Below are 26,406 nucleotides of genomic sequence, written 5' to 3' on the forward strand. Positions count from 1 at the left end.
GAACTGCCAATATTCAACCCTCTCAGCCTAGTGAGATGGCAATTTCATATGGTTCAACCGGACCCACAGGTTAATTTGGTTGGAAGCAGCCATTGCAATGCAGGGGACACTTGAGTCTTGTGAGGCTACAAGGGGCAAAAATATAACTAATCCATGTTTCCTTCCTTTTGAAAACAAAATAAGATTTCCCCAAAATAGGTGCATTAATGAGAAAGTTAATCTTCACAAAAAATAAAAAAATTGAGAAGGTGACAGAAGATACTTTAAACAACAACAATATAGAATTGGAATTATGTGTAGGCCAGCTGTCTAGAAAGCATCTGTCCTGTTGTCCCACAGCTTGGCTGAGACTCACAGCACCCTGGGGACGCCACCTCTGCATCATGAATGCTGTCCCCATCTTCCTACATTTAAGTGTCTCCCTGCTGGTCTCCCCCTTCCTCTACCACTCATGTGAGTGGCGCCGAGGGGCCCTGGGCCAACCCACCCCCCCACCCCGGGCGGCCACACCAACCGCCAAGCACACAGAAAGGACTGGCGGTAAGACCTGTCTCCACAGGCAGCTGCCTCAGCCCACAGCTGGCTTTGCGTGTGAAGCATGGAATGCTGAAATCCAGGGCATTCCCGAGCTCTCGGGGGCCAGCTGGGCTGTCAGCTTCTTTTCAGATGAAACTTTTAATTCAGTTAAAATATCTCAGATCCACCCCTTTGCGTTAACAGTCAGATCCAATCTGTTGGCCCCGGAAGTGCAATCACAGAGTTCTAGCTGTCTACCTCCTGACGAGGTGTGGGGCCAGGGCGCTGCATGGTGCTGTGAAGCAGGAGAGGTGCTGGGCTGCCCCACTGTTCCTTCTCCAGCGCTCAGCAGGCTTGGGGGAGATTTCCCCAGGACCCAGGAGTGGATGCACATGGTCCACGAACGTCACGTACTGCATGTTCCTTGCAAGGGACACAAAAAGGCACCCGTGGGGGCAGAGTGAAGGGAAAACAGCAAAGAAAAACAGCTGGGCAGGATAGAGAGTGTGAGAAAATGACCAAGAAATGCAACAACAACAAAAAAATCCCTACTAATCCGTTATCAAGTTTCACAAAATTGGGCCCACACTATTAATTCCAACAAGTCAACACTAGAAGGTCAAACCAAAAAGGTTACGGACGGCTGTAAATGGGAGGTGTGATCGTCAGCATCTAAGTGTGTCTCCTGCCTAGCCAGAGAAAGTCTGACTTTTCCGCCGGGTGGGGCGGACTTGGGAGTGCCAGGCAATCTAATGGCCTTTTCGTGAATTAATCAAATGAGAACAATAACTTTTAAACCCAAATCTAATCATACTCGTTGCAAGCCAATAAAGAGAGAGAAGGGCGAGGGGGAGGGCATTTACTTGTAGACTGGGGTGATTAAATCCCCAGCCAGGAAAATATTTCTGAAGACCCCATAGAGAGACAATGCAAACAAAAAATCCCACAGAATCACTGCCTAGAGTAATTGCCTTGATTAAGTTTACTGGGGTAAGTTGAATAACTACCCCTTAAAACACAATTAGGTAAATTGATATCACTGTAAGCTGTTTCAAAGCAATCAAATGAGGCTCTTCTCAGAAAAGAGAATAGCTCACTCTCAAAGTGAAAAATCTAATTTAGAACTTATTACTCAATTTACAATGTTCCTAATGGGTGCTATTGTGATGGCCCATGCACCTCGCAAGTGTTCCAGAAAAGACCAATGTTCAAGGCTGTCTTCCATCTTACACTTCCGAAAGAGTTGATCTTCTAGCCATACCTACACTCTCCAAAGTCGTGGTGCTCTTCTAAAACTCTGTCCGCAGCTTAACGCCCAAGAAGGCACGGACAGGCATACCTCCGAAAAAATTGCAGGTTCGGTTCCAGAACCTCACAATCAAGTGATTCAAATGAATCTTTTGGTTTCCCAGTGCATATAAGTTATGTTTACACTATACTGTCAACCATTAGGTGTGCAACAATACCTAAAAAACAACGCACATAAGTGTCTGCCTTCGGCTCAGGTCATGATCTCAGGGTCCTGGAATCGAGCCCCACGTCGGGCTCCCTGCTCAGCGGGGAGTCTGCTTCTCCCTCTCTCTCTGTATCTCTGTCTCAAATGAATAAATAAAATCTTTAAAAAAGAATGCTAGCCATCATCTGAGCTTTCAATGAGTCATAATTACTGATAACAGATCACCATAACAAATACAATAATGAAAAAGTCTAAAATGTGGCAAGAATTACCAAAATGTGACACAGAGACACACAGTGAGCAAATGCTGTTGGAAAATGTGTCACCAACAGTCTTGCTCAAGCAGGGCTGTCACAAACCTTCAATCTGCAAAAAAGCGAAAAACAAAAGGCAATCTCTGCAAAGCTCAGTAAAGCAAAGCGCAGTAACACAACATATGCCTAGAACGAACTTTCAGGGCAAGTGCTGACCTGCCCAGGCGCTGTGTCCTCCACGGGCCACAACTATGCATAGTTTTCAACGAAGTATGCTAGCACGTCTCCTGCACATTTCTTCTTCCATCTGCAAATACTCCACGGTGAGTAGAGCATACATTATAAATCAAACGGGAATGTTTTGGTCCTCTCTATTCCCTGGACCAACCTATAGTAGTTTAACTTTTAGTGTGGAATGGAATTTTAAGTTAACACTGAAACCATCTCCCTGGCCAGAAAACCCCCCCCCAAAAAAATCCAAAAATCAAAAAACAGCTGAGTGCATGTGCAAAATTATCAGAGACTAAATGAAATCAGTGAATGTACCCTTCAGTGCTCTCACAAAAAACACATTATTATCTCCTACCGACCCAGGGTCCCTGAGGTCCCACTTTAGGATTTTAGTGACACATGGCTCTGCTTGGCTTCCAACACTAAACAGGACTTCAAAATGGTTTTTTGATCCACTGGAGAATCATTTTGCTGCCATGAGCACCACCCCGGCCACGCTCGGGGTGAAATGGTTATAGGAAGGAAGGGCAGAGCAAGGAGAACGGAAGAGCTTTGGAAGGCCAAAGAAAAGTGTTCTAGCTTCACCTAAAGCCCTCCTCCTTTTCTCTCTGCTTCCTCTACAACCCTGGGACCGATGGTCCACACAGCGGGTTTAAGAGTTCTTCCAGCTCTCACTGTAGGCCACGGCACGACCCCACGGCAGTTCTCAGGAACACCCTCTGCACCCTTGCTACTCAAACGTGGTTCATGAACCAGCAGCATCAACATCAGCGGGGAGCTTGTGAAAAATGCAGACTCTCAGGCCCCACCCCAGACCTGCCAATCAGAATCTGCAGCTGAACAGGACCCCCGGTGATTCACATAACATCAGAGTTAGGGCAGACTAATAGTTTCATAAGCTTTTGTTTCTCCGAGGTCACATTTTTCCCAACAAAAATGTCACCAGAATGGTTTTTTTGTTTTTGTTTTTTTTTTTAATTTTATTTACTTATTTGACAGAGAGAGAGCACAAGTAGGCAGAGGGAGAGGGAGAAGCAGGCTTCCCGCGGAGTAGGGAGCCCGACGTGGGCTCCATCCCAGGACCCTGGGATCACGACCTGAGCCGAAGGCAGTCGCTTAACGGCTAAGCCACCCAGGCGTCCCCAGAATGGTTTTTAAAAATGCAGAAAAATACCCATTGGACAGCTTTTCCCAGTTATCACTGGACCTCAAACACTGAATTTTTTTTTAATGTGGTAAGATGTACAAAAGAACAAAAAAATGTACCACTTTGACCATTTAAGTGTTCAGTTCAGGGGCATTAAAGCACATGGACATTGTCCTACAACCATCCCCACGTCCACCTTCAGAAATGTTCCCAAACTGAAACTCTGTACCCATTAAACAGTAACTCTGGGCGCCTGGGTGGCTCAGTTGGTTAAGCGACTGCCTTCGGCTCAGGTCATGATCCTGGAGTCTCAGGATCGAGTCCCGCATCGGGCTCCCTGCTCGGCGGGGAGTCTGCTTCTCCTTCTGACCCTCCCCCCATCTCATGTGCTCTCTCTTTCTCATTCTCTCTCTCAAATAAATAAATAAAATCTTTAAAAAAAAAAACAAAAAACAGTAACTCTTCATCCTACCTCCCCCTGCCTCCCCCCACACTGATTTCTTCACACCCTTTAATAAATGGAGTTAAAAGTAGCCAGTACCTTGAAAAGTTACCATAGACAGGCTTGACGAGGACAAGGCCATGTTCTGTATCTTGGACCCTGATTCCTTCAAGAATCTGTCCCTGCCCAGTTCCAGAGTTGCTGTTCTGTCCTGGGGACCAGAACCTGTCCATGAACGTCTCCTAATCCTCGGTGAATACACGGGCAGGTTCCACAGTGAGTTTGTGATGTGAGGAGAGGAAGAGGTCAGGAAGGAAAGATGCTAGATTCTTGATCCAAGTCTGAATCCAATTCTTCCCATCTTGTCTCACTCTTCTTGCTTAAACCCTGTAATTCCTACACACATCTCCAAGCTCATTATACTTGGGAATGACAGAGTGGACAACATAAGACCACGTGTTAGATGACCGACAGAAGATGAGAAGTCAAAGTTGAGAGTTGCTTTTACGTTTAAGTGCATGTTATTCTGCTTTAGTTGTTTCGAAGCCCACTGTCAGCAGTGAGCACATCTACTGGCCTGACCACCCCACTCACCTCCGCTCACTGAGCTGTTCATTAGCTGGGACTGAAAATGGCTTCACGAGGCACACAGTTCAGACCTTGTGTCATCGACAGCAGCCCTAAAGGGCTGGAGTTGCCATGTTAGTCTCTGGCGAGCACGGTGTAGTTAGATGAGAACAGAAAGCATCTTAGAACCTCACGGACACCATGTCAAGCAAAATACGCCAACCACAAAAAAAAAAAAAAACGGACAAATACTGGGTGTGATCCTTCCTCTCACACGAAGTTTCTAAAGTAATCAAAATCAGAGACAGAGGGTAGAAAGGTGGTTACCAAGAACTGGTGGGAGGAGAGCTGGGGAATTGCTGGGTGGGTACAGAGTCTCAGTATTGCAAGATGAAAAAGTTTTAGAGCTCTCTTGGACAATATGAAGATACTTAATGCTATTTAAGTATACACTTAAAAATGGTTACACTTAACATGTTTTTACCACAATTTTTTTTTAAAGGGGGGGGGGAAGATAAAAAGAAAAAAGAATTATCTTTGGGATTAAAAAAAAAAAACAAGTCAATAAAAAAAAAGAAAATTCCACTAACAATCTATTTTACAACACTTTCAGGAACAGACTTACATCAGGTCAGGTACACTGTTGAAATACGGTTTTCCTTTTTTTACATCCCCTTGAAAAGTATGTACAGAACCTAAAAGGGAGTGAATTCTCATCTGGGTCAAGTGGGAAAGGAGGACGGGCAGGATAATGGCAAGACAGACAAATGCTGATGAACCCTGCACGGGAATGTACACACTTAAGCCTGACAAAAGTCACTAGGCCTGTTCTTAGTTTACAGATCATACTGCACAACCCGAGAATCTGATGAGAAGGAAACCAGGCTGGGCAGCAGTTCCAGCGTCCACACTGGCAATGACCATCAGACTTGTGATCTATCTGCCCCATTCCCCATCCCCTGCAACCGCCATCGACCAAACCCAGCTAGGTCTTCACCACCAGACAAACGCTCATCAACTACTCAAGACTCTCAGATGACAAAGAAACCGAGGAATTGCAAGACAGCCCAGTAACATCCTGTTTATTAAGCCAAGAAACGAGAAAGGTACCACCTTGTGGACTCTCTCTGCTAAGAGGTTGATAACCACCTAGCTCACCTGCCTTAAACTACTGGACACTGACCCGGAAGGTTTTGTTCTCAACAAAACTTGCAAGCCAGATTCAGAAACTGTGAGTTTTATTTTATTTTAAGATTTTATTTATTTATTTGACAGAGAAAGACACAGTGAGAGAGGGAACACAAGCAGGGGGAGTGGGAGAGGGAGAAGCAGGCTTCCTGATGAGCAGGGAGCCCGATGCGGGGCTCGATCCCAGAACCCTGAGATCATGACCTGCACCGAAGGCAGACGCTTAACGACTGAGCCACCCAGGGGCCCCCAGAAACTATGAGTTTTAAATACTGGCAAAGGACATCCTTCTCTCTGTAGGTCTTAAATTTTGCCAAGTGCCTCTGAAAAAGGGATCCATTTGTGACATTAAAATTAGTTTCCTTAATAAAATGGAGACACCAGCCTTCTTTTACAATTGCCCAATTATAACCAGTGAGCTAGTTTCTGGATTCATGTATCTGTTTTCACTGATACAGCTTTTAGGTTACACTAAAGAACAGGGAGCCAGAAGCAGTGGATGATGCCCCCTGCAGAAGGAACCTCTTCATTTGACCAACAAGGTGGATAAGGAAGCTCAGGTGAGGTGGTGTAGCCCACCTTGTTCTTACAAGGAACCACCACTACCTACATTCCCACCGGCAGACCCATTTTTCCAATACTCTAGGAAATGGAAGAATTTTAAGGGAAAGTGGGAAGGAAACCAATATGCAAATATCAATAATTCTGAAGTGTTTCTCAAATTGCTTGCACCCTATACGTCTGTTTCTTTGACGAGATTCCCAGGAACCAGCCAAGTGGAGTGCTCTTCTGTCCTGTCCTGGTTGGAACACTTTGTACGTTCCATTTGGAGACTTTTATTGCATCTCTCACACACTTGAGGTGTATGTTCCACATTCTTTTCGAGATTTGGTTTTCCCCACTTAGGAAAAAACGTCTGGGTATGGCGGGGTGGGGGGGGCGGTTGGGAGGGAGGCGAGCCCACATGCGCTCCTGGAGGACAACTTCCAGAAGCAGAACACGGATGTCGGGAAGCTGCAGACATGTGCTCACCTGACCATAGTCTGTCCGGAAGACCACGACGCCCTCTGCACAGGAATTGACAGTACTTGGAAAATGCTGGCCATTTTCTCTCAGCCAGACCCGTGTCCCCTGTAAACAAAACAAAGAGGGTTTAACTAGGGAGTTTGGGTTGCATTCCGTGACAAATCACCACTCTCAAAATCACTGACTACTACAGTCCTTTAAGAAAAGACAACAGCTTTTTAAAAAGCCGATGTTCTTCTCAGACAAGAACGACTCTGCAGAAAGCATCAGGCACAGGCTTCACCAGAGACAAGCGCGACTGAGCGTCCCACCAGAGAGCACGGAAGAGGGGGCGAGGAAATAGTAGGCCCTGTGTCGCTGAAATGCAAGTGGTTTATGTGGATGATCTCATCTCACTCACAAAGGCCCCTGAGACAGGCACTGTTACCACCCTACAGATGGACACCTGAAGGTCTCAAGACAGAGCAACTTGCCCAGCATCACAAGAAAGAAAGAACTTGACCCCAGGCCGTTGGGTTCCAGAAACAAGTTTAACCAGGTCGCTACCTTGCTCCACCCATGGTACTGAAAACTCTTTGGGATCTGCTGGCTCCCCTCTTCCCAGCTCCAAGCCCCAAGCGCTTGCCCACCTGGACAGCATTCGAACAGTCTGCTGACTTCCTACTGGTACCAAGTCCATGTGTCAAATCAACTCTCCAAGAGAGGGACTCAAGTTTTAGGAAAGATCAGAACCCAATCCACCAGTGTGAAGTTTGCTAGGATTCCACCAAACCACCCAATGCACTCCAGTGTTCAGAACTGCAGCCCAAGACAGAAACTTCCAGATCCTATTGTTTTCACCTGGGGCCTATTTTTTGGCATTGATTTTATTTCCATTTTTTTTATTTTATTTTTTTTTATTTATTTGCGAGAGAGAGAATGAGAGAGAGCACGAGAGGGAGGAGGGTCAGAGGGAGAAGCAGACTCCCTGCTGAGCAGGGAGCCCGATGTGGGACTCGATCCCGGGACTCCAGGATCATGACTTGAGCCGAAGGCAGTCGCTTAACCAGCTGAGCCACCCAGGCACCCCTTATTTCCATTTTTTATGTCCCCACTGGACAAATGAAACAAGCATAGTATTTACCTTTTCAACGATGAACTTCCTCTTTCTCTGATTTCACAACATGAAAAACAGTGACCCAAGTGATGAAAGTTTGAAGAAATCACTGGGTGTTACTGGTCAAATTATAAAGAATTATCTGTATGATGTATGCCCGCATGACGGAACGTAACACTAAAATTTCTCATCAAGTTATTACTAATTTGCTCAATTTCATCGATCCCAAGAAAAATGACACTAAACAAGCACATCCTTACAATGCAGTGTGTTCATGTGGAAATACTATACCTAAGTTATCACTTGAAATGGCACTTATGTGGAACAACTTTTTCTAGAACTTTCAACCTCATTTTATTGGTCTACTTAATTTGTTTTGATTTCAAAAGTTAAGTGAAATATTTAAAATGTATTGGTTATAGAATATTCAACTTGCCGTTTAAGGGGCTACTACTAGTCTCTTAACACAGAGTTGGCAGGGGATAAATAATATAGAAGTAAACTCATCACTTTATGCTACTTTATTTTTTTATAAAAGTTTTTTTTTTTTTTTTTTGAGAGAGAGCATTGGGGGGAGAGGGGCAAAGGGAGAGGGAGAAAGAGAATCTTAAGCAGCCTCCACACCCAGCACAGAGCCCAGGGCAGGGCTCCATCTCACAACCCTGAGATCATGACCCAAGCTGAAATCAAGAGTCGGACGCTTAACCGACTGAGCCACCTGAGCACCCGCACGTTAATGCTACTTTAAATTATGTTTATCAATAGCAAAAATAGCAGCTAACTTCCAGTAATGGAGTGCCCATGATGAGTCACAGTCATGTGCTAAGAGCCTCAAGGACACTTGATTTAAGACTAACCCTCAGTAAGCTAGGAATCCCGCCTCCAGGAGGAAACTGAAGCTCAGAGCCCAAGTCGGCTTCCCATCACACAGCTGATCCCTCCAATTCCCGACCCCATGCTCTTTCCACACATCATACTGTCTCCTTAAAGTAATTCATAAGTTAAATGAATGAATCAATGCATAATCAAAATATAACAACACAGGGGCGCCTGGGTGGCTCAGTTGGTTAAGCAACTGCCTTCGGCTCAGGTCATGATCTCAGGGTCCTGGGATTGAGTCCCGCATCGGGCTCCCTGCTCAGCAGAGAGCCTGCTTCTCCCTCTCCCTGCCACTCCCCCTGCTTGTGCGTGCGCTCTCTGTCAAATAAATAAAAATAAAATCTTTAAAAATATATATAACAACACAGAGGTCGCTTTAAGTAGCCAGTTATCACACACACAACTGTCTGTTCTCTTTTACCGTGCCAGGAGGGAAAATTTAAGAAGATACAAAAATCTGACCTGGGGCCCTTGGCTGGCTCAGTCAGTAGAGCAGGCAACACTTGATGTCTGGTTGTAAGTTCGAGTCCCACATAGGGTGTAGAGATTATTTAAAAATTACAAAAAAAAAAAAATCTTTCAAAAAAAGTCTGACTTAAAAATTACTCCCTTGTTGCCAACGATGACCTTGTTTACACCAGCCAGGAACCAGAACTTTTGCTGTCACCACCCTTACTCGGGATTCCAAGTCAACCCTGAGTCTGGTCCAAGTATTTGGGGCCAGCTCTCCTGTTCCCTGTGACTGGCTCTCCCAGCATCACCTGTTACAACCCCACGGAAGCCCTCCCCACAGGCATTCCCTTTCTCCTTATTACGCAGCTTTTAAGGTATTAACTCTGTACTTCAACCTTCCCTCCAAAAAGGGGTTGAAATCCTCCACAATCATATACAGCAACAACAGTGAATATGAACTATTTCTCTATAAATCCAGAAGCCTGCCTTATTTAAAGGACACCCAGAACATCAACAGGGGTGAGTTCCCATCTCTGTAGGAGTCACTCCCATCCCTCTGACGGGTGGTTCTGGCTGAGACACAGGAAACACCAAGAATTTGCCTGTCAGTCCTGATTTATTTAGCAAACACCTGCTTCCAAAAACAACGTTTGCTTCCGCCATCCTCTAAGACTGTTCTCTCGCATATCACTCCACACCAAAACTACATTATCTGTAATGATCCAGAAAAGGACTTCCAAGTGCCTGAACTACTTTTTTTATTTAAGTGATCTCTACACCCCATGTGGGGCTTGAACTGAGGACCCTGAAATCAAGAGTTGCATGCTCTACTGACTAAGCCAGCCAGGTGCCCCATTTCTACCCTCTTTAATTTACACGTCAGACACAACATTTTAAAGCTCTGAAACACCTACACACACACACACACACACACTCTCTCTCTCTCTCTCTCTCTCTCAAATGGAAACTTTCAAAGTTCTATAAGGTGAGAACTTTTATGCATCAGGTAAAATCATGAAACAATTCACAGTGCTCCTGTCCTCTCAATCCTAAATCCAAAGCATTGTTTGCTATGACCATCACCTGCACCATTTAAATCAAGATGGATTTCATGTGTTTCCCATTTATTAAAATCGTCTTAGTAAGAATCAGATATTTTATTATGAAACATTGCTGAATTAATATAAATTGTCACAAGGATTAACATAAATCTCTCCTGACTTCCAGAAGCTACACAGCTCAGTTTCTTTCACTTGGGTTGTGTTGTGGTAATTTTTACCTTCTGTGAAGGTACTATGAAGCCCTTTGTTGACACAGCCCTACAAGATCAAACACACGGTTCAACTTCCTTAGTCCAAAGGTCTTTTTCAATAGGTGTGAAGAGCTGCTGATAAGGGAGATCTAGGAAATGCGCCTGGACTGCAAATCTCAAGCCCATTGGCCAGCTCCATGAGGCCTACAGTAGCTGTCTTCCACAGGTAGGAAGGGAAATGCATTCAAAACACTCCCTTTGTTCCTTGAAAAAGCTTAAACTGGCAATTCTCATGAAACCGGAACTACAGAGTAAAACTAAAGTGGATATTTTTACATAGATTGTTCTTGGAGTTTCTCTGAGCCCCCAAATGTTCTGCCTCCCTTCTATTCAAATAGAACACATATGCCCAGGTCCAGGAAAGAGGCCACCCACAAGGCATTTGAAAATGAAGTCACAAGCAGACATTTACCAGATCATCCAAGTTTGTGTGGGGAAGAAAAATTTGCCCACCATATGCAAGCCATTATATTCTGTCATTGTTAAATAAGGCTGATAATTTAATGCACAATACAGGCAATCTAGCATATGGAGAAAGCTCACAATTTGAGTTCAAAAACATCTTTATAAGTTTGATCATAACAAACACATTTTGTTAAAACTTAGGTAAGTTTTCATCCTAATCTCTCAGATGGATATGTGTGAAATTTTTTTTTTTTTAAAGATTTTATTTATTTATTTATTTGAGAGAGCGAGAATGAGAGAGAGAGAGAGAGAGCACATGAGAGGGGGAAGGGTCAGAGGGAGAAGCAGACTCCCTGCTGAGCAGGGAGCCCGATATGGGACTCGATCCCGGGACTCCAGGACCATGACCTGAGCTGAAGGCAGTCGCTTAACCGACTGAGCCACCCAGGCGCCCCGATATGTGTGAAATTTAACAGTTAAAAATTTTCCTGCACACAATCACCAGTAACATTTTTACGATACAAAGCACTTGCACAAAAGCTCCCATTCTCCTTTGATCTGGAGCAATCCTGTAAGATGGGATGGTATTACTTGCCTCCCTATCTCCAAAAGTGAGGTTCACAGGGGTTCCACTTTCCATTACCAACAAATGATTTCCTGGATATAATAAAAAAAAAAAATACTGACTGTACCAAGTGTTGGTGAGGATGTAAAATGGTACACCCGCTTTAGAAAACAGTTTGGCAGTTTCTTAAAAAGCTAAACACAATCTTAACCATAGGTTCCCATAATTCAACGCCTAGAGATCTACCGCCTTAAAAGAATTGTTTCAAAAAGTCTGGCATGCAGGGGCGCCTGCGTGGCTCAGTGAGTTAAGCTTCTGCCTTGGGTTCAGGTCATGATCTTAGGGTCCTGGGATCGCTCCCTGTTCAGTGGGGAGTCTGCTTCTCCCTTTGGCCACCATGCCCACCCCTGGTCATGCTGTCTCTAATAAATAAAATCTTTAAAAAAAAAAAAAAGTCTTGCATGCAAATACTTGGAGCCACATCAATAGCAAAATACTAAAAACCATTCAAATGACCATTAACTGGTATAGAGACAAATAAAATGTAATAAATCCATACAATGGAACTCTTCCAAATGATTAAAAAAAAAAAAGCTGATTTCCAAACCTACATGCTTCTCAATTGTACACACACATTCTTAACCATTCTGTAATGGGAAAAACCCAATCGTGTCTCTATAACTGGGCAATGAGAGAACAAGAAACAAACACAGACGCACACACGCACCCACAAGCATTCCGGGCTGAGTGAAAACTCTGAAGATCTGTGTTGAATTCAAGTCCCTGCTCTCCACTAATGTCAACGAGGGGCTGAGAGACCACACGGGAGACTTGCCCAAACTAATCGAAAGATGAGACTATGGTAGATTGATCATTATCTCACGGTGCTTAATTATTAGCCACTCACCCTGGAAGATAATCATAAATCCCCAGCCGATTGTTGACTTCGGTGCCTCCTCCCTGGGCAAGGAATTTTATCTGGCTCTTTCCCACCACCATGGCAACATGAAGCAGCCTGAAATTTTTACCTCCTGGCCCTTTATACAAAATATTTGCTGATCCCTACTTGGAGGTAAAGAAGATAAAATCACCAGCATAGATTTCAATCTACTTTTAAAAAGTACTGTATTTCCCTTCTGATTTTAAAAATGATTTTCTCTTTTGAACTTTGACTGAAAAAAAAAAATTTAAGTTTAAAAATAAGGTAGGGAAACAACCCTAAAAAGAGATAATGATGATGGGCTTTAAATACCATGCTGTGTGGCATGTTCTAATTACAGATTCACAGAAAAGAGAACATTCTTTACTCAAACACACAACTCAGTCTCAGACCCAGAACAGCACCACACCTACTTTTCTTACTTGGCCTGGGTGAATAAGTACCATGGTTCAGGATTCTCTAACGACCTACATGACAAAATCACAATGTGTTTGAAATGTGATTTTTTTTTTTTTAAAGACAAAGGGATCAAACCATTTTGTAATGGCTAAGTTAATAGGACTCTTTAAATCTATAGTAGGGGCGCCTGGCTGGCTCAGCTGGTAAAGCATGCGACTCTTGATCTCAGGGTCTTGAGTTCAAGCCCCACGATAGCTACAAAGCTCAGTTAAAAAAAAGAAAGAAAGAAAGAAAAACAAACATTAAAATTAATTAAATCTGTAATAAATTCAGCAGCCAGAGGATTTTGTCTGCAATGACTTCTAACCTGGCATCTTCTAAGATATCTAATACCGAAAGCTGCGAGGCAAGGTCTGGGGGACCATGTTCCTGACCCTATCGAATTCCAGAAACTGGATGTGGATATTATAGTACCAAGGGTTTAAATAGCACTTTTTCTCCATTTTTTTAAATCGAGATATAATTGACAGATAACATTATATTAGTGTCAGGTGTACACGATTCAACATTTGCATATATTGTGAAATGATCACCACAGTGAGTCTAGTTAATATCTGTCAGCACACAGAGTTACAATTGTTTTTCTTGTGATGAGAACTTTTAAGATCTCCTCTCTTAGCAACTTTCAAATATACAATACAGTATGATTAACTATGGTCACCATGCTGTACATGACATTCCCAGGACTTATTTGTAACTGGAAGTTTGTACCTTTGACCCCCTTTACCTACTTCTCCCATCTCCTCCTCCACGCCCCACAAACCACTGATCTGTTCTCTGTGTAAGTTCTTTTGTTTTCTGGACGGTGGGGGGGGGTGGGGAGGTTAGCTTCCACATATAAATGAGATCTCTCCTGTTTTATAGTCCTTTTTTTTCTGTTGGAAGTAGAAACACCTTTTCAACATAATTTTTTTCTAGTCCTTATTATTCAAATCCACCTTAAAAGACAATGGCTTTTACAACACACAAAATCCTAAAGCTGGTTTCTCAACATGGTATTAGCGACATTTTGGTCGAGGTAATTATTTATTGAGGGTGAGGGGACAGTCCTAGTTGAGAACCACAGAGCTAGAGCGATACAAAGTTCTAGAGCCACGGCCAAATTAGTGTCCCAAACCACTCATTGTCAGTGACCTCCTTAACAGAAAGCAGACTCCACTGTTTAAGTTCTAGGAACTTCCACAACTTCCCAGAGTCTGATCGGCCCAGATACGGCATACCTGGGGCAGATCTAATTTCTGGGGACATCAAACCAGGTGCATACAGAAGGGAGGGGGTGGCTATAGGATTCAAAATGTTTGACGAACAAGGAAAAAGGTCAAGGAGGCAGACAGTTTGATGGTGGTATGAGAGCAACTCTCTCCTTTTCCTCCCTCTGTCCAGTCTGTTTTGTTTTTAATGTATATCAAAACAGACGTTTCATGTTTTTACACAGATGACTGAACGGGACAGACAAAACCTGTCCATGGTGCTCTTAGCCCTCAGGAGCTATTTCAACCCCACATTGCTCGCAAACCCCCAACACAAAACTTGTCAGAAGTTTGGAAATGGTACACACAAGAATGGAGAGGGGGGCAGAAGCCATTGTACAAAGTGAGTGTAAAAACTGCAGCAAGACCACAAGCAGTGGGGACAAAGGACTGCTGCTGGGGACAGACCCAGCAGATTTTTCCCCAGAAACGAACAGGTAAGGGGAAACCCAAGACTTCTCCCCTCCAGGGATAGCCACCCCTCAGGAGGGGCCCTGGAACATAGTGAAGGGTCAGGGGACCACGGACTCCCAGCATCCCCACATCAGTGGGTGGTCTTTCCATCCCCTGGCCACACACCATGCAGTGTGGGGTCCACAAGGCTGAGTGATCTCAGGCTCATTTCCTCACCTCATGATGGCAGGGCGTTAGACCTGAGGCTGGCAATCATTTCTCAACCACTTTATCAGATTCCAAAGAGGAACGCTTCAACCAGGCCCGGGGCTCCTTAGACTCTCAAGGGACCCTGGGTGGTTTAGGCTCAGGTCTCAAAGGATGCAGAATTCAACTGGGTGCTGAGGCCAGAGCTCCCCCCACCTGCACCAGCTGCAGAGGAGGGAAAGTTCAAGAGAGAAACTACAAGCCTACAGCCTGTGATGATGGAAATGTGTGGCTCGAGGACCCCCAGTTTGTACCATTTTACTGTTGGTTGTGGAACAGTGATGCCTTTTGTTTTCTTTATAGGCAACCCCAGCAACTGTCCTTGGCCCATCAGGGCTGATGCCACCATTAGATTCCAGAGGAAAACGTGTTGCGGACATTCTGCTCCAAACTCACAGACATAATCACCCCCACCCTAAGACAATGCCAGAACTGTTAGATAACTCCCTAGACAGGCCTCTAGAATCCTTGATGGTATTGTTGAAATACTATATGTTTTTATAAGAAATGCACTGCAGCTATTTGTAGCTACAGTAGATTTGTAGCTTTCAGCTAGGTCATCCTCATCTTCGCTAACATCATTTCCTGGCCTCGCCTATGAGCCTAAGGACCATCCTCGGTACTATCGTCACAGGTAGACATGTAGCATCCCCAACAATTCAAACACACCTAAAAACCAGTATGGCCGCAAATGGAGGCCTGCCTGCATTCATTATATAAAGGTCCCAGACTTCATCCCATGTCTTTGGATAACTCCTTAGTACCCCATCCTCCCCTCCCCCAATGCTGCTGCCAAGAAGGATCATGAGGCACTCACATTTTTCCTGTTGTCCTGCCCAGAGGGTCAAACTCTGTTACCACTATCAGCTACTTGGAAGGGCAACTTCCATGCAGAGGAGGACATGAAAAGTATATGAATTTTAGGAGGTAGAAAGGGAGAAAAAGAAGAAAGAAAATGGGAAAAGGCATCACCAACCAGATACTAACCTTTGCTCACTGGTCAAGATACAAAGACTCATTGGCATCTCCCACTCCCAAAAATCAAAATCGAACTATGCTAGGTGGCGAGATGCCTAAATTATGACCATGTGATGCTGTAAAGAGTTTATTTCATGGCTGTGGGGTCCAACTTGCCAACTGATTCAGTCCTGGTTTTATATTCTAATTTTTTTTCCACCTTCTTCACAATTCCTTGAAACAGCTTTTTAGTTACTCTTGTTAACCACAGTGACTAGAAATAATCCCAGAAAGAATTTAATATTGAAAGAAATAAGACATCCCCAAGTTACTGAGATCATCTCAAACAGTGAGAATCCAAGGAACAAAAATCAAACTAGTCCAATCATCATATAACCAACACCTACGTGTTGAAAAGAGAACAAACTAGGGCTAAAGAATCAGTCAACACACCTGAAATTCATCCATCCATTTTTAAGTCACTTCCCCCATGAGGCCATCCATCCATCCACCCACCCACCCAACAGCCCAGTCCTCCTACAGATATCTTTTGAGCCCCCTATTTTGTACCAGGCACTATGAAAGATTCAACAGGATACAAAATTGTTGCTGCTCTAAAGAGCTTAAAATATATCCAAGCTAAAGTACCGCTTTTCTAATACCTTCCCCATCCACTCTCTTCCAAAGGAAATAATTATGTAACATAAGGAGATCAAGGCAAGAAAGACAAATAGGTAAATGGAAGAAAGGACATACAGATTTTATAAAATGAATAAAACTGTTTTGATGCTAAGAACTCTCAAAAACCAGTGAGAAATCCTAAAGGAACTTAAAACTGCATTCCTTTCTTCCTTTTAGTGGAAACAGTAGGATATAGAACAGAAGGGGCAATAAAAGGCCATCACAAGATGTTTGCACTTTTCATGGAATATAATACCAGATATCCTTCACCTCTTACTTCCTATCGTTTATTGTTCTTTCCTATTCTTGACTAGAATTTTTCCAAAAACAAACAAACAAAACCAAAAAATAAACCTACAAATAAAAACTGATAGTAGCCAGAACAGGATTTACATTAAGATTATCCTAGCCAGAACAGGATTTCATAAAGATTATCCTATCTGTTTTTAGGGGAAAACAAAACAAAACACAAACTTACTTGGAACAGGAGTTTGCCATTACTTCTAAAAATGAATGAACCAAGAACACAATAGGAAGTAAATAAACTTAAAACAGCTATTTCTCACTTCTGTGGCATACACACTAATTTCTTTGCAGAATTTTATTAAATTTCAAAAGCGATTGATGTTTTTCATAAAATCATACTTCCTGGATTAAAAGGTGCTTAAAAATAATCTAGTCCAATCAAAAAGACAGATTACATGTTGGCGAGAGTGTGGAGAAACCAGGACCTGCTCACACTGTTGGTCAGAAGGTCCAATGGCACAGATGCCCTGGAAGACAGTCCAGCATTTCCTCAAAAGGGTAAACATAACATCACTGGATAATCCAGGAATTCCGTTCTTAGGTATCTACCCAAGAGAAATGAAAATATATGTCCACACATCAAAACTTGTATATGAATGTTCACAGCAGCAGTATTCACAATAGCCCCAAAGTGGAAATAACCGTCACAGTCCATCAGCTGATGAAGAGATTCTTCTAAAATGTGATACATTCACATGATGGAATATTACTCAGTGATAAAAAAAGGATGAAGAACTGATACACATTACAACATGGGCGAGACTTGAAAACATTATGCTAAGTGGAAGAAGCCACAAAGGACCACGTATTGTCTGATTCCATTTTTATGAAATGTCCCAAAGGTAAATCCATGGACAGAAGCAGACTGATGGTTGCCTAAGGCTGGGTGTCAGCAGTGACTGCTAATAGGTGTAGGGCTTTTTTTTTTTTTTGAGTGATGAAAACCTTCTAGAATCACATAGTGATCGTTGCACAACCAGTAGTCTATACTCGTATTAATATGTACTAATATACTAGTACTAGTATTAGTGAATATACAAAAAACCAATGAATCGAGGCACCTGGGTGGCTCAGCGTTAAGCGTCTGCCTTCGGCTCAGGTCATGATCCCAGGGTCCTGGGATCGAGCCCCGCATCGGGCTCCCTGCTCCGCGGGAAGCCTGCTTCTCCCTCCCCCACTCCCCCTGCTTGTGTTCCCTCTCTCGCTGTCTCTCTCTGTCAAATAAATAAATAAAATCTTTAAAAAAAAAAAAAAAGAAAAAAAGTAACTTTTAAATATAAGCTACACCCACCAGGAAGTTGATGGGGTAGGGGGGGTGCTGAAGAGGATAGAAACCTTTCTAAATCACATAAATGCCTGTATTTGTTCTATCTACTGAGATTTTATCTAAAATAAAAGGCGTGAGGACATGGGAGCACCCGGAACGTGACACGCCCGACAGGCTGTGCAATGTAGTGGTGCTTGTGGTTTCTGCTGTTGTTTTAAATAAACTTAATTTCAGGCTACTTTTAGATTTTACAGAGAAGTTGCAAAGATAATAGAGGCCCCATACATCCCTCACCCAGGCCCCCGCCTTTGCTGACCTCTCACACAGCGAGGGCACATCTGTCACAACTAAGGATCGTCAAATCAAGCTCCACACTTCATTATTCCACCAGTTTTCCCCTCATGTCCTTCTTCCGTCCCAGAATCCCATCCGCGACATTCTAGCTAGTTGTCATGCCTCCTTAGGTGCTTCCCTGGTATGGGACAGTCTCTTGGACTTTCCTTGTTTAATGGCCTTGACAGCTTTGAGGCGTACAAGTCAGGTATTTTGTAGAATGCTCCTTGGTTGGGGGTTTCTCTCAGGGTTGGACTGGAGTGTCGTGGTTTCCAGCGATGGCTCAGTCCAGGGAGTCAAGCTGCTTGAATGGGAATCCTGGCTTCACTGCAGCTGAGCCATGTGGCTTGGGACAAATGAACCTCCATGGGTCTCCGTTTCCCCATCTACAGAAGAGAGAGAAAGACTACCTACCCCCAGGTTTCCGTGAGGATTAAACTGGCTGATAATGAAGGTGAGCACATCATCAGGAACTCCCCATGGAGGGCAGAAGTGGCCACCGACCGAGTGAGCAATAAAGATGCTGGGCCAGACACAGTCCAAAGATTAGCGACAGACAAACCTCACTTCCAGAAGCTTGCAGTCCAGGGGGGCAGAGTTGAGAGAGATAACTGGAGCTTGATGCCACAAGGACCCATCTGGGGAGACATACACAGAGCCTGCACCTGGGGTGTTAAAGGAAGCAGGCCTCACACAAGGGATGAGATGGACGGACTCCCCTCGGGCAGGTAGAAACCACGCTGAAAGGTCAATTTTCTGCAAATTAGCCAAGTGCCGGTGTAGGCTAGGCTACAATGTAAAGTGGCTTACCCGCTCTACTTAATCCGTCCATCAACTGTTAACTGCTCCGCAGAACTGAACAAAGAAGGCATTCACCTTTGTCCGGGCCAAGAAAAAAAAAAAATCTCAGACCCTCCCAACGGAGCTCTAGAAACCACGAAGGACTAAAACTGCCTCCCCACTTAGCAATAAAACCTAGGCCAAATTACATTGTTTTACAATGCAACAAACTCTTTTCCAACTGTGTTCTTATAAAAACAAGAAACAATACAGCGGCCAAGTCACTTGGAGGTATCAACTTTAGTCCCTCTCAGTTCAAGAGACTTGGTCACTCAAAACTTGGATATTCTCAGGATCTCCTTGAGCAGAATCAACAGGAGGACAGAAACAGGGGCAGGGTGGGGTGGGGGGGTGCTGCAGTTAAGACCCCACGGGTGGATGCGGACACTAAGCAGGGCCCGGGTGGGCTAAAGTCTGGGGCCTGCCAAACAAATCTGGCTGGGTCCCCTGGGGGCAGGTAACACAAAGCTCTCAGTCCTGAAGCTCAAGGAAAGTTCCTCTCGGTTCCTCCTGGCTCCTTGTCAGCTTCTCTCCCGCTCCTGGATGCCAGGCCCTGTGTGGACCAAAGTGGCCCTAGTCCAAACTGAAGGCCCTCTCCTCCCCCTTTCCATTCCCAGGCAGCCTCCACAGACCAGGGGTGAGAACAGGCTCACCCCAGCAAAGGAGCAGCTTCCCAGCAGGAGACCAAGGGACATCTCCCAGGAAATGGAGTCCAGCTACCCCGTTGTCCCACTCCATCCTTCCCAAGCCTCTGCAGCTACCATGTAAGCCCCTCTCCCCCAATTACCTCACTCAGGAAAAAGCCTGACTCATGGCTGGAAGCAAGGGCGTGCATGCAATAAAACCCCTCAGTGGTGAACCGCCAGCAGAGGGCCTCCTCTTATAAAACAGAGCGGGACGGGAAGGAGGGTTAAGCAGGGTCGCCGAGACCCCCCAGCCCAGCTCCCAGACTCTCCTCCTGCAGTCCTCCTGGTCTGGCAGCTCTGCTCTGCAGAATGGAGCCCATTCTCCGCTCCACCGGCCCATGAAGGCAGGCAATGGCAGGCGGGAAAGCAGCTCATGAACGAGATGCCACAAACACCAGTGGCCAAGAGAACTTCTAATAAACTCTCAGGACACAGAAAACAGAGTAGAGGGGAGGCTCTCACCCCTGCCGTGCTGCTGGGCCCAATCGGGGTGGGGGAAGCGCTCCTTCACTGTGCCAGTCCTCAGCAGGATGAGGCCTTCCGGGTGCTCACCCAAACGAAGGAGGGCTCCTTCCCTTCCCTCCCCGCTCCCAAGTTCACCAATTCCGTGAGTTTCAAATCTGGTCTGAACTCCTTGGTGCTCTCTTTGGAACCCCACACGAAGTAAAACATCAGCTTCGAAGAGCACTGGCTTTCAAACCACTAGTCCAAAGAGCTGCCCCTAGAGGGGAAAGCATTAGGTCCAAGCAAAGCCAGGAAGGAAGAGAGGGAGGGAAAGGAAAGAAGGAAGTTAGTGAACATAAATATCCTGTCCACAAATTGAATGCATTGCTCCTAAATAATTTACTACACAATGCTGGCCTACACCCCTGCGGGAATTATTTACTCACTCATTAATGCTCGCTGCAATCCAAGTGTTTGTTTGGAAATTAGTTGAAAGTCTTTTTTTTAAAACCGGTCGCTTAAAAGTTATTTTAGAAGCTGCCACAAGACTGTACCTATAACACAGCTGGCTTGCTGAACATCACCTAAAAAAAATGTCCTTCACTAGCATTATTTAGGGAGTCCGCGATACCACCACAAATACTCCTATATCATCATATCCAGGACATATGCAAAGTGCCCCACTGGTGCATGAAACCAGCTTCCCTCAATAAATCCTGCAAATCTGTGGTTAAGCCCACAGCTCAGCTTTTCACATGGCAATAAATCTTCCTTACAGACTTCTACAGAATGCCCATGTGCGGCCCTCTCTTGTGAACACCAGGCAAACTGGAAGGCATCTTAGGGGGCACAATCCAAACTCCTTTGTTCCCCAGAAAAATGCCACAGACGTTGGTCAACAGACCCTGGAAATCTACAGAAACCACCACTCATCTCCAATGCCCCAATTTCCAGGCGAGAACGAGCCAGCAGTCCCTGGGGACATCCCGGCATCGGTTACAAGACCTAGCAACATTTAGAGGGGCAGACACAAACGGGTTCAAACCCCCTCACTCGACAGAAAAAGCTCCCAAGAGAGGTTCAGTTTAAAAATCCCAGTGGAGGGCACCTGGGTGGCTCAGTTGTTAAGCGTCTGCCTTCGGCTCATGATCCTGCCAGGGTCCTGGGATCAAGCCCTACATCGGGCTCCTGGCTCAGCAGGGAGTCTGCTTCTCCCTCTCCCTCTGCTGCTCCCCCTGCTTGTGCTCTCTCACGCATGCGCTCTCTAATAAATAAATAAAATCTTAAATAAATAAGTAAGTAAGTAAGGACCCCAGTGGTTCACAGAAAACTAGCAAGGACAAAACGGCCGAAGTGGCCGACACAGTAGTCAGATCAATCATGGGCAACCCACCCAATGCCATCAGGCAATTTTAGAGTGTCACTAAAACTCTGCAGAACCCCACTCATCTCAAGAACTCCTTGAGCTCTTTCTCTTCTAAGAAAGAGCTGACCGACAAGTCTGTGTGCCCTCCTGCTGTCATCAATCACAGGCTAGGAGATAAGCAGATTCTTCGAAGCAGAACTTGCCTGCAGGCAGCCGAGGCCTGGAGCCGCCTGGGCAAAGGCACGAAGGAAGTTGCACGTCTCTCCTTGGGCTAAGAGCTGCAGGAATTATCACGAGCAGCTCAAAGGGCTCCAGAGATAAAACTTTCAGGAGCTCCCTGCTGGCGGGTTAGCAGTTTTCTCCGAGCCTGTCTTGCCTCCTGTCTTGCTCGTGCCCTCTCAAATAAATACAATCTTTAAAAAAATTTAAAAAATGAAAATAAAGTGCCGGACAACACAGATCTAGAATCTAGAGATGTCATTTGGGGAGCTCGGACGGTGGAAGCAAGGTCTTCTTTTCTTCTGCTTTTTCTCATTTTAGGGAGCATACATACAGATGTTCCCCAGTGATGACCAGGAAAGGTATGTAGGAATCCTTGTCGTGTTACTGGTCCCAACCGAACCTATCTTAGCATAACACTACCTGGAGAGAGAGAGAGAGGCTGCACGGTCTTTTTCTTTACTTCTGAATAAGAGTGTGATAAATTAAAATTGCTCTAAGAATGTTAAGTCTACACGCCCAGTGTATGATTAAAATAGTTCTGGGAAACTTGGTACATAAATTGCCCTGTGACTTTTTTTTTTTTTTTTAACCAAAGGGATGGAAGAAAAACTTATCTGTTTACTATAACACAAAACTCCACGGCAATTTCAAAAGCAATGTTTTCTAAATTCTTGAACTCTTAATTGCACATGTCGACTCATTATCTGAGTTATTGGGGGTTTGGAGTTAAAACAAAAAAAGCTAGACAATTAATTCTACATCAAGCAGTAGAAATTAAGTGCTTTCACCCAAAACTGCCCTCCTCCTTCCATGACCAGATATTTTTAATATAATAAGATGAGAGAGTCTTGCAGAGGTAATGAGCGCTGCGTAAGGCAAATGCAGTTAATTGGGGTTCCCATGAGCTACAGGTTAGAAGTGTAATGAACTTGAGCAACAGTAAAAGCTAGCCTGGAGCCTGGTGTGCAGGGATCTGAAGACAGACTGCAGAAAAACTTGTAAATTTGCCTCAATACCCAGCAGGGAGGTGAGCAGTTCTGAGAGGCAAACTGGCTTTTCAACACATGGGACAAAGGCCCACCTAGGCCATCTGTTCTCACCACCTTCCCATGCCCAGGCCCTACTCTAGTCCCCACAGCCAGCCCTGTCCCTATTTAATCTACGTGCTACGGAGAAGCCAGAGTGATCCTTGCAAACGCAAATCCTTTCCCAGCTTAAAGCCTTTTTCATTTGGACAAAATCCCTCCCAAGGCCTAAGGACTGTGCGCATCCTGGCCCCTGCCTCCCCTCCAACCTCCCCAAGACTTTTCTCAGATCTCAGCCAGGCTGAGCTCATTCACACCCAGCCTGTCCTGAGTCTTTCCCAGAGGCTCTGTCAATACCAATGCACCCTTTTAGCCTGGCCATCAACACTGCCCCCTGTGGAAGGGCCTGGCCCTCCCCAACTCAGCCACCTCTGCTCCCTGCACTTTTGTCCACTGATGGAGAAATCAGGACAGGCAGAGCTCAGAAGGAGATACTGTGGGTTCAGTTCCAGACCACCACAATTAAGAGTATTGTAGTAAAGCAAGTCAAATGAATTTTTTTGGTTTCCCAGTGCATATAAAAGTTGTTTACAATACACTCTATAGTCTGTTGACTATGCGATATTATGTCTAAAAAAAGCAATGTATACAACTTAATTTAAAAATACTTTATTGCTGGGGTGCCTGGCTGGCTCAGTCCATAGAGCATGTGACTCTTGATCTCGGGGTGGCAACAAGCCCCACATTGGACAAGGAGCCTACTGAAAGATAAAATAAAAATACTTTATTGCTAAAAAAAAAAAAAAAATGCTAACCATCACCTGAGCTTATAGCAAGTCATAATCATGGTCACAGATCACCCAACAAGCATAATAATATTAGAAAAAGTTTGAAATGCTGCGAGAAGTACAAAATGGGACACAGAGACACAGAGTGAGCAAATACTGTTAGAAAAATGGCACAAACAGATTTGTTCGACACAGGGTTGCCACAAACCTTCAATCTGTAAAAAAAAAAAAAAAAAAAAAAAAAAAAAAATGCAGTATCTGCAAACTGCAATAAAGCGAGGTATGCTCATATATAAGTACGTTGTGCGATGCCAGGCCTCTCTGCTTAGCAGGAGGCTCACCTCTGCTAGGAAGGGTGAAGGACAGAAGGAGGATCCTTTCAACAAAGACCTAAGAACATGGTGGCCTTCAGCATCAGTTCCATTCACCTTGATGCTCTGCCAGAGAGCGTATACTTTTTCTCAGTCCTGCCCTATTAACAATGACCTCGACCTCTCATGCCCAACTCCCTTCCCTAAGATCACCCCTACTGCATTTAAATAGGTATGAAGACTATTACAGATTTTGGGGTTCACAATCATGAAAAGCAGTATTACAGGTGATAGCTATACCCTAAAAACACAGATCCTGGATCATGCACCAAAACCGCCTGCCTTCTGGAATTTCTTACAACGAGCATTCAGGGGCTACTCATCTCAGAACCCTGGCACCTGATCTGCTCACTGTCCAGTCCAATGCTGGCCAGATTCATTTTCTAGACAGCGGGAAGGACGCTAGAAATTCCCACCACCAGGCAGCTTCCAGAGCCAGACCGTCATGAAGCCGTATTTTCCACATTTAAAATGACTGATCGGAGAAGCTGTTTGCTCTTTGGGCCCTGGCTAAGGAAAGCAAAAGGATTTTCCACATCTCTGACCTGGTGTTCTACTTCTTTCATAAATCCAAGGTATGTTCTCATCTTTTAGCAAATTTATTTCACCCAGAGAACCACCACCCCAACCCCCCAAAATTCCAAATGCAATTATTCATTCTACAAATATTGACTTAGCCCTATTGGCCGACAAGGCACTGTGCCCGGGCCAAGAAGGACACAGAACTCAGGGATGAGGACATGGGCTTCAGAATCCAGCAGACCAGCCTTCAATCCCCCAACTGGCCACGTGAGCCTGGAGAAGGACAGCAACAGCGGATACGTGGGGCACGTGCCAGCGCCATGCATTTCACGCGCACCGACTTGTTTATCTCTAACCCCCGTGAGCGAGAAACTAATACTGCCCCCATTTAACAGATGTGAGAGAGCAGGCACAGAGTAAAGAACTTGCCCAAAGTTCCGGAGCTAACAGGTGGCACAACAGGTGGGGTTTTTCTCTTCTCTTTTTTTTAAACCAGTGCTACTGATGTGTAATTTAGATCATAAAATTATTGGCTCCCCGACAAAGTGCATCCTCATTAACTTCACGTACTAATGCCTTACCACTCACTTTTCTTTCCTGAGCCACAGTTTCCTACTTTCCAAAATGCAAATGATAAATGCGAATCCACAGAGCAGTTAAGGGATGACCGCAAGGGAATGAACAACAGTGAAGTAGCCCAGTCCAGCACCTGGCAGCAAGAACGGTCGGACAGCCTGAAAATGAACCAAAGACCGTCTCCTCGCAAAGAGTTTAATCTAATCAGAGACGAAACTAGTAAATACAGAAAACAGCCATCATCAAATGCAGAGAGAGGAACACACAAGAGCAGATAAAAATACAAAAGGGTATTGTGTGTCGAAGTGGGAGGGAGGATCTATGTTCTTTGAGCTGAAGTATTTGCAACACAGAGCCTGGGCTGAGAATGTAGAGTTTAATACGGCACTAAATCACAAACTACACGAGAACAGTCCAGAGACTCTATTGGAGGAGTTTTCCGTATCTGACACAGATAACACGAGGCAATGAATCAGCTTGCTGGGGAGAGCGGCCTCATTCCCCTTCTCTAGAGATGGGTAGGACTGTCTTTAAGCAAACTAACACACAACTTGGCTTCCAAACCCTCTGAAGGAAACGCTTCCAAGAATGAATGCAGTGTACTCAACCTAATACATCTGTCTGGTCTCATTCTGCAAAGCTTACTGCTGTCTTCTGAGGATAAATCATCGTGCTACTGACCTTAAAACCCTTTTCTCCCAAACTGTTGCTACCCATGGAGCCAGAGTCCCACTGCTCTCCACAGGACAGAAGGCAGGAGGGCAACAAAGGGATGTTCTCCCATCCTAGGGCCAGAGGCTCTCAGCCACCAGAGCCCAGAGCAGCCTTCCTGACGCCCAGCCTTCCAGGGGCTGCAGGAACAACCCAACCACCAGGGCAATAGGCCTGTTTCAGATCTGTTGGTTGACAAGTGTCACAAAGTGAGAAAGTTCTGTTTCTAGCGGCTGCCAAAGCAAAAGACAGCGTTACCTTAGGAGTAACCCACTTTCAAATATATTTTATGGCTTCCAGGAATCCAATGACACCAACTGATCATCTTTTGTTTGCTTTAAAGAATAAACTCCCCGCTGCAGGTGGAACAAAGAAATTTAATTCCTGATTTCAAAGATGCTCATTGGCCAGCTAGAGCCTTCCCACACAGATCATCCTGCGCCCTGACCCGCACACGGACAATGC

General features: G+C 44.8%; 1 protein-coding gene across 1 annotated transcript in view; it reads right to left on the bottom strand.

The window, feature by feature from the left end:
* Positions 1–26,406, bottom strand: part of MYO10 (myosin X) — a 210,203-nt gene that overhangs the window by 160,473 nt on the left and 23,324 nt on the right. Inside the window, exon 2 of the mRNA XM_036109218.2 lies at positions 6,834–6,932. Within this exon, the coding sequence (XP_035965111.2) occupies positions 6,834–6,932 (99 nt within the window). The remainder of the gene's footprint in view (positions 1–6,833; positions 6,933–26,406) is intronic.

This window comes from Halichoerus grypus, chromosome 2 (genome assembly GCF_964656455.1).
Source record: "Halichoerus grypus chromosome 2, mHalGry1.hap1.1, whole genome shotgun sequence".
Taxonomy (NCBI): Eukaryota; Metazoa; Chordata; class Mammalia; order Carnivora; family Phocidae; genus Halichoerus; species Halichoerus grypus.